Genomic DNA, 13687 nt, shown 5'->3' on the forward strand with positions numbered 1-13687 from the left:
TCATCAGGTCCCGGGGATTTATCTACCTTGATGCGCTTTAAGACTTCCAGCACCTCCTGCTCTGTAATATGCACACTTCTCAAGACATCACTATTTATTTCCCTTAGTTTCCTAACATCCATGCCTTTCTCCACCGTGAATACCGATGAGAAATATTCATTCAGGATCTCACCCAACTCTTGTGGCTCTGCAAATAGATGTCCTTGTTGATCCTTAAGAGGCCCTACTCTGTCCCTAGTTACTCTTTTCCCATTTATGTATCTGTAGAATCTCTTTGGATTCTCCCTTGCATTATTTGCCAAAGCAATTTCATGTCCCCTTTTTGCCCTCCTGATTTCCCTCTTAACTCTATTTCGACAATCTCTATACTCTTCAAGGGATCCACTTGATCCCAGTTGCTTATGTACGTCATATGCCTCCTTCTTCTTTTTGACCAGAGTCTCAATATCTCGAGTCATCCAGGGTTCCCTACTTCTACCAGCCTTGCCCTTCACTCTAAAGGGAATGTGCTTACCCTGCACCCTGGTTAACACATTTTTAAAAGCCTCCCATTTACCAGCCGTCCCTTTGCCTGCCAACAGTCTCCCCCAATCTACCTCTGCAAGTTCCTGTCTGATACCATCAAAATTGGCCTTGCCCCAATTAAGAATTTTAACTCTTGGGCCAGACCTATCATTCTCCATAGCTATCTTAAAACTAATGGAGTTATGGTCACTTGTCCCAAAGTGATCCCTCACTAGCACTTCTGTCACTTGCCCTTCCTTATTTCCCAAGACGAGGTCAAGTTTTGCCCCCTCTCTAGTCGGTCCATCCACATACTGAATGAGAAATTCCTCCTGAATACACTCAACAAATTTCCCTCCATCCAAGCCCCTAATGCTATGGCTGTCCCAGTCAATGTTGGGAAAGTTAAAGTCCCCTACTACTACCACCCTATTATTCTTGCAGCTATCTGTAATCTCCTTACATATTTGCTCCTCAATTTCCCGCTGACTATTTGGGGGCCTGTAGTACAGTCCTACCAAGGTGATCTCTCCCTTCTTATTTTTCAGTTCCACCCATATAGACTCAGTGGGCGAACCCTTGGATATATCCCCTCTAAGTACTGCCGTGATGTTCTCCCTAATCAAAAACGCCACTCCCCCTCCTCTCTTACCTCCTGTTCTATCCTTTCTATAGCATCTGTACCCCGGAACATTGAGCTGCCAGTCCTGCCCCTCCCTTAGCCATGTTTCAGTCATAGCTATAATATCCCAGTCCCATGTGCCCGTCCATGCCCTGAGTTCATCCGCTTTGCCCGTCAGGCCCCTTGCATTGAAATAAATGCAGTTTAATGTAGACTTCCTTGCTCTCTGCCCTGCTTTCTATGGTCATGCTTTACACACTCTCCCTTCCTGCCTTTTGTTTCTGTCCCCACTGACTTCCTACATCGGTTCCCATCCCCTGGCACATTAGTTTAAACCCTCCCCAACTGCACTAGCAAACACACCCCCGAGAACATTGGTTCCGGTCCCACCCAGATGCAGACCGTCCGATTTGTACAGGTCCCACCTCCCCCAGAACCGGTCCCAATGTCCCAGGAATTTGAAACCCTCCCTCTTGCACCATCTCTCAAGCCACGTATTCATCCTAGCTATCCTGTCATTCCTACTCTGACTATCACGTGGCACTGGTAGCAATCCTGAGATTACTACCTTTGAGGTCCTACTTTTTAGTTTAACTCCGAACTCCCTAAATTCAGCTTGTAGGACCTCATCCTGTTTTTTACCTATATCGTTGGTGCCTATATGCACCACGACAGCTGGCTGTTCACCCTCCCCCTCCAGAATGCCCTGCAGCCGCTCCGAGACATCCTTGACCCTTGCACCAGGGAGGCAACATTCCAACCTGGATTCTCGTTTGCGTCCGCAGAAACGCCTGTCTATTCCACTTACAATTGAATCCCCTATCACTATAGCTCTGCCACTCTTTTTCCCGCCCTTCTGTGCAGCAGAGCCAGCCACGGTGCCATGAACCTGGCCGCTGCCACCTTCCCCTGGTGAGCCATCTCCCCCAACAGTTTCCAAAACGGTAAATCTGCGGTCATCTCCCTGCACTGCCTTCCTACTCTTCCTCTGTCTGTTGGTCACCCTTTCCCTATCTGCCTCAGTAATTTTAATCTGCGGTGTGACCAACTCACTGAATGTGCTATCCACAACTTCCTCAGCATCGCGGATGCTCCAAAGTGAGTCCATCCGCAGCTCCAGAGCCGTCAAGCGGTCTAACAGGAGCTGCAGTTGGACACACTTCTTGCAGATGAAGGAGTCAGGGACACCAGAAGGGTCCCTGACTTGCCACATCTCACAAGAGGAGCATGACATCAATTCATCAGCTGAGGAAGGCTAATGTGTGGTAATTAGCAGGAGGTTTCCTTGCCCATGTTTGACCTGATGCCATAAGGCATCATGGAGTTTGGAGTTCATGTTGAAGACTCTCAGGGCCACTACATCTGTACACCATTGTACACTATCTCTAGTGAGACTGTCCTAGTGGAATAGGTCACAACCAGAGATGGTGATGGAGGAGTCTGGGACATTGGCATGATTCTGGGTGTAATTATACCAGGCTGTCGCTTGACTAGTTTATGGGACAGCTTTCTCAATTTTTCCATAAATTAGTGAAGAGGACTTTGCAGGGTTGACTGAGCCTGATGTGCCTTTGTTACATCCAATGCCTATGTTGATGTCAGCTGGTCCATAAATTATTATTCTCATTATACCTTTCCATAAAGGTTTGAAACAACTAAGTGATTTGCTCGGCCATTTCAGAGGACACTTAAGAGTCAACCACATTACTGTGTGTCTTAAGTTATAATTTAGGCCAGACTAGGTAGGAATGGCAAGATTTTTACAACAATCTGGTAGTTGGTCATCCTTACTATTACCACCAGCTTAGTAACATAATCATTCTGCTACCATACCCAAACTATACGATCATACCCAAATCCTGTGATCTCCCTCCTACACACCTCCCTCCTGTGCAAGTACTGATCCTACTGCAGCACATTGTCCCAGCTACTGTTAACCATGTGTTATCAAACATGCCCTCCCCCACACCCCTGTCCTGGGTTTGTCGGTTTGAAACCTTTCAAGATTGAAAGAAAAAACACTCCGGCAAACTTTTGCTCGAGGGAAATGAGGGAGCAGCTGCAGTAAGTGAGCTTTTATTGAGACAGGACAATGACAAGCTTAAATACTCCATCTGACTTCCATGTCACAGGTAAGTTTCCCAAGTCCTGGGAAACCCGTGTGCTGCACTCGCTAAATTTAGAGCAAAGTTAAAATCAATTGACAAAGATCTCATTAACGTCTCCGAAGGAGATTAATTGCAACTGCAACAACCCACCTACCCGCAAAGATGAAATGCCCAAAGGCTGCTCAGGTTTCTCACCAGCATCCAAACATACCTCCATTAAATTCAGGAGTAGACACACTGAGGCCGGGCTACAGTCCAAATCAAGAATTCATTAAGTCTAACTCTCACTCATACACATCCCCAGTTCTTGGGGATTAAAATGCCCCCCCCCCCCCCCCCCCCCCACATGCGTCCCTGGATTTATGTACATTTTTAAGCCTTATTTTAAATATAGCAGCAGTGTCATTAAATCACACTGGTGAATTCCACACACAATACTCCGAGTTGCTGTCAAGTTTTGATCTTTCTGTCCAAATGCCAGACGTCAATGTGTTGAAAAAGGATGTGGACCTCATGGAACGAGAGATAACATCAGCGTTTTTTTTAAGGCTATGGAATTCTAAAAGAAACATTTTTAATAAGACAACACAAATCAAAGTGACTGGAGGAGAACAATTAACTGGAAAGATGTCCTCTACATCTGTACCCACCAATAATTATTGTCATGTTATACGGTATAGAGGCTTTACTTCAGGGGGTTGTAAGATCTTTATAGCTAAAATTTTATTGATTCTCTTGGAGGGACTTGATTGATGCCCATATAAAAAAGATTTATTGTTATATACCTAAGGCTTCATAATTTCTATATGTAAGGCTTGAATAGAAGTAAAGGGTGTTACTTACAATCACTGTACAGTGTTTGCATATGAAAGGCCTGTTGCAATGTTTATCAAGTTTGTGTAGATGGGGACTATTTAACTGAGGTAGTAAAGGTTAAAGTAAGAAGTTCAATAATTAGGAGCACTGCAAATCGGAGAATTTGAAGCATTATTGGCACATTTTGTTGAAGTTGACACAAAAATGTGGCAAAAAGTGTAAGTGAGATATATTGGACAATTAAAGGGCTTGACACCATTACTGAGCATTAATGTCCAATAAAGGGTGTAATCATCATGCAGTAAGACAAGAAACTCTTTTCTGAAAAGCCAATTACTTCTGAATGAACTGAAATAAAAACAAGGTCAGGAATTAGACCCAAAATTTATAGAAGACATTTAACTTGATTCTCCCAACCTTGTTTGAGGGTTACCCTTTGGACCGATTGGACGGAGGTCTGTTTGATTATCTCATTGCAGATCTTCTTCTGAAGAGCGCTTTCGATGGTCGATAGTTGCGTGAAGTCCTGCACCCTTGTGACGTAACTGGTTGAAGGGTGCGACGCAATTTTCCTCAACTCGCTCTCGGTGGCATTTTGGACTCCTAAGGCGTACACGGTAATGCCCATACGGCGCAGAGAGGCTGCGCTGTCCTCCACCGCGTCCTGGGATTTACCGCTGGTGATCACAACCAAGATCTGAGGGATTCCTTTCCTGGCGCGGCTGCCTGTGCGCTCCGTGAAGTAGTTCTTCCGTATGAAATCAATAGCGGTGCCTGTGGTTCTGCCCCCTCCCCTATACGGCGTCGATTTGATGTGGTCCAGGATGTCAGACTTTTGGTGATACATTTTGAGATTGAAATCTTCTGATGCAATGGTGTTGTACTGAGCTAAACCAATGCGGATATTTTCAGTGTCCACTTCTAGGGCATAGATCATATTGAAGAGGAAAACACGGAGTAGCTGGAAGTTCACTGCCCCAATGCTGCCCGATTCATCGACCAAGAAAACAATATCAGCGACCGAAGCAGACTGACAAACTGTAAAGAAAAAACACACAACGATATTTTTCAGCTCCAAATTACACACACATCTGAAGCGAATTGCAGCTAAACATTTAGATTAAACCTGCTGTAGTGAAGCTTTTAGTCGTGGTTCAGTGGTAGCACTCTCACCCTCGATTCAGTAGGTCAAAACGTTCAAGCACCTACTCCAGACATTTGAGCACATATTCAGGGCTGGCATTCCCAGTGCCGTACTGAGGGAATGCTGCACTGTTGGAGGTGCTGTCATTCAGATGATATGTTTAACTATGCATGCCCTCTTAAATTGTCAGAAAATGTTCCACCGCACTCTTCGAAGAAGAGCAGTAGAGTTCTCTACGGTGTCCTGATTAATTCTTATCTCTCAAATCACATTACTAAAACTGATTTTCTGACTATCTCACTGATGTGTGCTGGACAGCCATGTTTCTGACGTTGCAACAGCGACTACACATCAAAAAGTATTTCATTGGCATTACAGTGTTTTGTGAGATCCTGAGATTGCAAATGGCGTTACATAAACCCAGGTTCTTTCTTTTGAACAAGAACTGAGGAATGAAAAAAATCAGAAGATGGTGGGGGAATGAAATGCTCATCCTCCGACTGTGTAGTCGTAAAGTACTCTGTGTCTGCTTACCAATAACAATATCATTCTCTTTACAAGCAATGGGCAAATTTACCTTTTCTTCTCTTTGAAGAACTGCTATGAATCCATAGAATCCCTACTGTGCAGAAGGAGACCATTCGGTCCATCGAGTCTGCACCGACCCTCCGAAGCAGCAACCCACCCAGACCCACTCCCCCGCCATATCCCTGTAACCCCGCACATTGATCATGGCCAATCCGCGTAACCCTGCACACCTTTGGACTGCAGGAGGAAACCAGATCACCCAGAGGAACCCCAAGTAGATACGGGGAGAATGTGCAAGCTCCACACAGTCACCCAAGGCCGGAATCAAACCAGGTCCCTGGCGCTGTGAGGCAGAAGTGCTAACCACTGTGCCATCTTTGCATTAAAACTTGAGTATTACAGGAAAAACATGGAGAGTTGTGAACATCAGGATTAATGGAATGATCAAAGTACCCTGGCTCAGGCAGTTGTTACGCAGTTTATGGGCACAAGAGGCCATTGTGCTCATCGTGCCTATGTTGGGTCTTTGCTAGAGCAGTCCAAAACTAGCTCCACTGCCCTGCTTGTGCTTTGTATCATTCTCTCTTGCAAATATTTATCCTATTTTCTCTATATCATGTCATACATTTGTGCTCCAACAATGTTCTACATTAAGATATTTCTCCTAAACTTTCTCTTTATGCACTTCACAGATTTTCAATTGATAAACACTCATCACTAACTCAGTAACCAGAGTAAAAACTGATTCCTTATTCATTCCATCTATCCAAATCCTTCACCTCCTTTTGCCTTTTTCTCTCAACTTCCTCTCCTCCAGTTCCCTGCCTCTAACAGTGGGGAAGTGCTCTCACTTCCTCTGCTTCTCTGCAAAAAGCACTTAACTGTCTTTGATGTGGTCCAGGAGCTGTCAATCATAGCTAGATGTTTATAAACATTGTGGTTAGTTTCACAGCTGACTACTTGAAAGCCACTCAAGCTGAAGGGAAATGAATTAAACAATGCAGAGAGCTGGGTGTTGTGGAAGCTGTCAATCATAGCCTAGTTAAAACAATTTCACAGAGATATGAATGAAAGGCATGCAGATCAAAATTCTGAGGGGGTTTAAACACAGCTGACTGGTTTTCTCTTTCCAGAAATTTACAGGTGCTGCTTCCTCTCCCCTGAGCCAGCAAATGTATTGCACAGGTGAGTTTTTACACAGTGATATTTATTCACTGCCTCTGTCTGGTCTGCTCTCTAGCTTCCAGAGTGGGCTCTCGCTTATGGTGGATTTCCAGGCAGAATTCTCTCTTATGGGGTATTCCAGACAGGGGTCTTTCTTTTGAGGGGCTTCCAAGCAGGGGGCAGGGGTCTATGTAATTGGGGGTCTCTGTAATTGGGGGGGGACTCTGTAATTGGGGGGGTCTCTCTGTAACTGGGGGATTCTGGTGGGGGGCTCTCTCATGGTGTGGTCTCTGGTGGGGGTCTCTTTCATGGGGTGGTCCCCATCATTGGGGGTTTCTGGCATCCTCCTGCTGGCGCAGTGCACCAACCTCGATACCGCCGCCAGCGGTGGTCCTACACATTGGAACGGGATCAGCACATTTTTTGCCCAGCACTGGATTCTCCACCGTAGAGGGAACTCCGCTATCGGCGGCGAGCAGTGGAGAATTCAGCCCCATGTCTGCACTCTGCTTTCCTTAGTGATCTCTGAATCTTCTCTCAAATCTAAGCTCCAGATGAGGGTGGCATGTGGCACAGTGGTTAGCACTGGGACTGTGGCGCTGAGGACCTGGGTTCAAATCCCAGCCCTAGGTCACTGTCCGTGTGGAGTTTGCACATTCTCCCCATGTCTGCGTCAGTTTCACCCCCACAACCCAAAGATGTGCAGGTTAGGCGGGTTGGCCATGCTAAATTGCCGCTTAATGGGAAAAAAAATTATTGGGTGCTCTAAATTTATATTTTTAAAAAATTTAACCTCCAGATTCTGGGACGGTTCATTGATGCCCCTTCCTGATTCCACCCTACCTACCATGGTAACTCTGACTTTAAGGGTAGGCTCTTTCTTTTATCTCCCATTTATTTCAGGTTTTAAGGCTGGATAGGGCTAGCCTAATAATTGCTATAGCCTTGTCTAAATAACTTCAGCTTCTCCTGTGCCTAGTTACATGTATGTTTTGGCTGTCTCTCCAGACCTAAGCCCATCACTTCTACTTTCACTTTTTCTTCCTTTTTTTAAACTTATTTTTTCTTTACCATGCTCCTGTCATTATTCCTCCTTTCATTTGTCCCCTCTTGGTTATTCAGCCTTCCCAAATTCCTACCCAAACACATCAGTAATCCTTGATATTATGAGCTTCTTTGTCAGTACAAATGAAACCATCTGATAAGATGCTTTGGCCACTCCTCCTACCTTCCCCTAACACACTGAGTCAAACGTTCTCAAAGATCTCCCCACTATAGCACTTAACCCCCATTTTTCTCTAGTTTCTCTCCTACCGAGTCGTATACTGTCTCTAAGTTAATCTTGTCCATGAGACACACCTTTTGCTTTCTCAATCCTATTCTCACTAAACTGTTGACCACCAAATTCCCCTTTCTAGCTTCCACATAGCTGATATTGTGAACAGTTCTCTCTCCTCAGTACAGACCCCTCTCCTTAAAATTTGCCTCCATCATCCTTCTCCTCAAAGCCAAACCCTTGGCTCCCCACTCTGTTCTTGCAAACTGCCACCCCATCTCCCAACATCTTTTCCTCCCCAAAATCCTAAAATGTGATTCTACCTCCCAAAACGTTTCCCAACTTTCCTGGAACTGAATATTTGTATGCCTCCAATCAGGTTCCCAACCCTGCTGCAGTAACGAAACAGCTCTTGGGCACAGTTGTCCCAAAAGGGAACAAAGTCCCCTAGCGAGCGCATTTAGCGTTTGCTGAATAAGGGGCCTGAATGGGGAACGTGTAGTCGAAGCCGCACATAGCCCCATTTTGTACAGTGGGGAGCTCTGCTCGCCGGAACTCCCCATTGTAGCGAGATTGGGACGCCATGCAAAAAAGCCGTCCCGATCCCCGAGGCCCCGAATCAAATCCAACCTCCACCACAGCCGAATGCAATATGGGAGAGTCCCTCCTGCACTAACAGCTCCCCGCCATGCCCATGATCACTGAAACCGTTTCCAGCACCGTAACTCTCTAAGATACCTGCACTCCTCTAATCCTGGCCTCTTGTACACCCTAGTTTCAATCACTTCACCATTGGCGCCTTTGCCTTCAGTTGTCAAGATCTGAAGGTCTGGAATTCCCTCAAATCTCTCTTTCCTTCTTTGAGATTCACTTCAAAAGCTCCCTCACTTACCAAAGATTTGGAATTCTTTTGTGGCTTAGTGTCAACATTTGTTTGCTAACACTCGTGTTGAGTGCCATGGGACATTTTATTTTACTAAAGGCAATATATCATATAAGTCGTTATTGTTGTTGCTATAAATATTCCAGCCTCTGAACTCTTCCTCCTCAAGCAATTCACTGTGTTGAAATGATAGGCAGCAGAAAACGGTCAGCAGCGCGTCATCAGCCCCATGGAAAGGAAGGCCAGTCAAGGTGAATAACGTATGGCCATGCTCATGTCGGCCATTCTCCTCGAAGTCAACCCCAATTTGTTGTTCCTTACTGAAATCCATTCTTTCTCAACATTTCACTTTTTTGCCTCTCTTCTTTATGTTTTCATCTTGCAACCTTAGGTTAGGAGATGGCAGGAATTGCTTTCAGAAACCTATCTTCTACTTTATTTCTCTGCTGCCCTAAAGACTTTGGGGGTGAATCTTAAATTAAAAATGCACAAGCTAGGCTCCTGATAGGTTGACCAAGGACTACATTGTAAACTGTCCCAGTCCACTAACCAAACATTGATGAAATCCTGAACTCGAGGACAAAACAGAACAGGATAAGATGCTTAAACAGCAATCATCAACATACCTTTCATTTTCCTTTCTCTGTAAATGACAGCTGGAATTAAATAATTACACAAGGAGGCTAGGCACAGTGGGGTCAATTTTTACTTCAGGTGCATAGCAGTCAGTCAATTGCATGTAGTAGAATCCCATTTTTTCATATCTCATCCCAAACAGGCAGGCGTTCTGGCCACCCAACTCAGGACCCTACTCAAATGGGAATGGTTATGACACGAGTAAACAAGTGGGCCACCTCCATTTACAGATTGCTGCCTTCCTGTACTGAGCACTTAAAATCGGCTCCTATAAGCCTGACTGATGTAGAAAAATCGTTATATGGGGAATGACTAAAGATACAGTACAATGCAGGAACAAAATGGATATGGGTGAGAGATAAAATAATCAAACATTACCTGGTGGTCTTCTTAGCTCTCTGTAAATAAATTCTCTTCGCACTATCAGTTTGATCGCACTGGATATTTGTTCAGATGTCTGAATAAGGGCATCAAAAGTGCTAATCTGAAAAACAAATGAGAAACTAGGCAGAAAGGCCACATCCTGGAGCTCACTCAAGACAGAACGTCTGACACCAATGGAGATAACTTTCACTCCTTCCTTCCTTAAGGCACTGGCAGGTAAAGTGACATCATCCTCAGAAGCTGCTGAGGTAATTATTATTGCTATCTGAGGAACACCTTCGCCTTTCCGGCTGCCAGCAGACTTTGTGAAAAAGGTCCTGCGCAGGTATTCGATGGCACGGCCCAGCCCTAAACCTGATCCTCCCCGAAAGGCAAAGCTGCGTTCGCTCCTTATGTAATTTGTCACCTGAATCTTTGTTATGTAGGTATTCAGCAAAAATTCAGTGTGTGCATCAGTACTGTACTGGGCAAGACCAATACGGAACTTATCTGCCCCAACATCAAGTTGATTGACAATTCTGAAGATGAAGCTTCTGATCTGCTGGAATCCTGTGGCCCCCATGTTCTGAGAACCATCGATGAGGAAAACGATGTCAGCGTAACGCACCGCAAAAGCTGTAAAGTAGAAAATGGTAGATTAGTACAGAAAACCAATGTCAAAGTTTTCTCACACTTCCCAATGCCTCCCTGGATAACCTGAGTGCTGAATAGCAGATGGACTAGCTACTTTAGAACAGATAGAAGTTGAATGAAGACAAGGGAATTCCACAGAGCTAGACCACAGATAACAATGGAGTTTGAACGGCAGTGGTGAATGGATGGTGGGATGATGGAGGTGGATGGCTACAAGGAGGAACAGCACACTGCAATCACAGGGGATTACTTGAGAATTTTGATCAAGGTCGTCTCAGTGTTGTAAGTCTGAAAGTATTCATCAGGCTAACAGAGAGCTCTGGGGTTAAAGCTGAATGACATTAGAGACAGAAGAGGTTGTTAGAGATGGGGCAGAGAGGGGAAAAAAATCAAAGAGTTGAGGATGGTCTTCTTGAACAGGTGCTAGTAGCTTTAAAAGGGAGGATGACTTTAGGAGAGAAGCCATGGATGGTGTCAGCGAGCGCTGGACTAAGGAAAGGTAATCCTATGATTGGAAATTGGGTTGAGATGGAGTCAAGGGTTCAAGAGGTGGGGGCCATAGAGGGATTGAGCTTAGTGAAGGCTAAGCGAAAGGGAGATATTCATAGTTGGGGTAAGGGAAAACTTGCAGGAGTGGGTGAATGCAAGGGAGGAGGCTGAGCTGATTAATTAGTTAATCTGTGACATGAAAAGGTCTGTGAGCACTTCACATTATCAGTTGGAGGGGATGATGAATGGGAGTCAGGGGGTGTGGAATGGATTAAAAAGGCACGTTAGGTCAACGTAAAGGTGGGGACTTTCTTGCTTTTTGCACCGGCAGGATCTTCCAGTCCCTCCAAAGCCCACACCCCATGGATAGTTCCCTGGCAGCAGGACGGGCGAGCCACGTAAAACACCACAGGCTTCGACGGGACCAGAATATCCCGCCAGCGAACAATGGCGAGCCACTTCTGCCGCTGGGAAATAGGCTGGGGGAGGTAGGGAGGGGAGAGAAATCCCAGTCAAGGTGTTTGGGATTACCTTCACCCTCCAGGGTTGCCTGGGCATTGAGCAGGAGATGGAGAAAGAATTAAAATGGTCCATTCGGCTGTAACAGTTGTCAATCGAGTCACGTTTGTGACCAGCAGCTTTGAATGATGTGAAGGTGCAAATATCAACTAAGGGGTGGGAACATTGTGGGGTGGTCAACAATTACCATTCGTGAGGGTGTTGAAGATGGAAGAAAAGAATGAGGAGTTAACAACAGCAGTGGTGTTATAGAGCTTGATGGCAAAAGGAAGGGTAGAAATAAAAAGGAGTGTTAAAGAATCAGAGTTTCATATAGGTTTCCTATTAACTGGAGGCATTATTGCTCACTTGAAAAGAATTTGCTTATGATTTGATGCTGCCTCCTTTACTGAAGTGAGAATTGTTTCCATTTTGAGATCTTAAGGCCCATTGTCCAAACAGCTGTTGCTGACTGAGAGTATTGTGCTCTTGCCTCTCAGATGAGCACTGAAGGCTGGTATTACTGTAAAGGAAGATTTATTTATTGTTATATCTATCTGTGTATTATAGATTATACCCGTGTGCACTCCCTATTAACTTTTTCCATGGTAAATTCCTACATTCATATTTATAATGGCCTCCAGTGACAATGTTACTGTGCCACCAGTGTTGGGAGGGTGTATTCTGATCAGTTTCCATGGGCTGTTTCCATTATAAACGTTGACCAAAAGGCCAGAAGTTGTGACATTAAAATGGGGAGTGAATAACATGCCCGTGACCTATTCAAATTATCCCTACGATCCCTCTAGCTCCAGTCGGTGGCGAAATTCCTCATAACTGCTCCTGCTCCACTGCTGTTATTTTACCAGCAAAGATCCACGGCAAGGTCATGGTGGAAGAGCAGGATGGCTACGTGAAGTTTACCTGCAACGATCTTTACTTTCTATATGCAATAGCACAGAAGACATATATTTGCTTTCAAAATACTCATAAATGGTCATCACTGATTTTGTGTGGCATATTGTGAAGATTTCCTTCCATAAGTCTTCTACACATGTACAGTGACATTGAACGACATTAACCTCCTGAAAATTAACTTTAACAAATAGAAAGAACTTTCATTTATGTCGCACCTTTCATGATGTTTGGATGTCCCAAAGTGCTTTGCAGTCAATTAAGTATTTTTGTATTAATTATTGCTGCAATGCAGGAAAGGAAGGTGCCAATTTCTGCACAGCAAGACAAACAGCAACAAGGCAATGACCAAATATTCTGCTTTAATTATCTTCCTCCACATGACACCATGGGATGTTTTTTGATCATCTGCTAAAGCAGACGGGACCTCAGTTTGATCTTTCATTTAAAAGTCAGCACCTCGAACTGTGTAGCACTCCGTCAGTACTGCACTGGTGTCAGCCAAAGTCAAATGTTGCACCTGAACCCACAACCTTCGACTGAGAGTGTTACTAAGACAAGGGGCAAAATTCTCCGGTATCGGCGCGAATTGGCGCAAATCAGTCTGGCATCGCGCCGCCCCAAAGGTGCAGAATGCTCCGCATCTTTGGGGGCTGAGCCCCAACCTTAAGGGGCTAGGCTGACGCCGGACGAATTTCCGCCCCGCCAGCTGGCGGAAAAGACCTTTGGTGCCCCGCCATCTGGCGCGAAAATGACATCTCCGGGCGGCGCATACGCGGGAGCGTTAGTGGCCGCTGACGGCATTCCCGCGCATGCGCAGTGGAGGGAGTCTCTTCCGCCTCCGCCATGGTGGAGACCGTGGCGAAGGCAGAAGGGAAAGAATGCCCCCACGGCACAGGCCCACCCGCGGATCGGTGGACCCCGATCGTGGGCCAGGCCACCGTGGGGGCACTCCCCGGAGCCAGATCGCCCCGCGCCCCCCCCCCCCAGGACCCCGGAGCCTGCTCGCACCACCTTGTCCCGCCGGTAAGAGAGGTGGTTTCATCTATGCCGGCGGGACAGGCATTTTAGTGGCGGGACTTCGGCC

The 13687-nt window shown here is 45.6% G+C and overlaps 1 protein-coding gene across 1 annotated transcript in view; it reads right to left on the reverse strand.

The window, feature by feature from the left end:
* Window positions 1-13687, reverse strand: part of LOC140425489 (collagen alpha-6(VI) chain-like) — a 198060-nt gene that overhangs the window by 150093 nt on the left and 34280 nt on the right. The window contains exons 5-6 of the mRNA XM_072509810.1: window positions 10060-10680; window positions 4468-5088 (exon numbers count right to left, since the gene is read on the reverse strand). Coding sequence (XP_072365911.1) covers window positions 4468-5088; window positions 10060-10680 — 1242 coding nt within the window. The remainder of the gene's footprint in view (window positions 1-4467; window positions 5089-10059; window positions 10681-13687) is intronic.

This window comes from Scyliorhinus torazame, chromosome 6 (genome assembly GCF_047496885.1).
Source record: "Scyliorhinus torazame isolate Kashiwa2021f chromosome 6, sScyTor2.1, whole genome shotgun sequence".
NCBI lineage: Eukaryota > Metazoa > Chordata > Chondrichthyes > Carcharhiniformes > Scyliorhinidae > Scyliorhinus > Scyliorhinus torazame.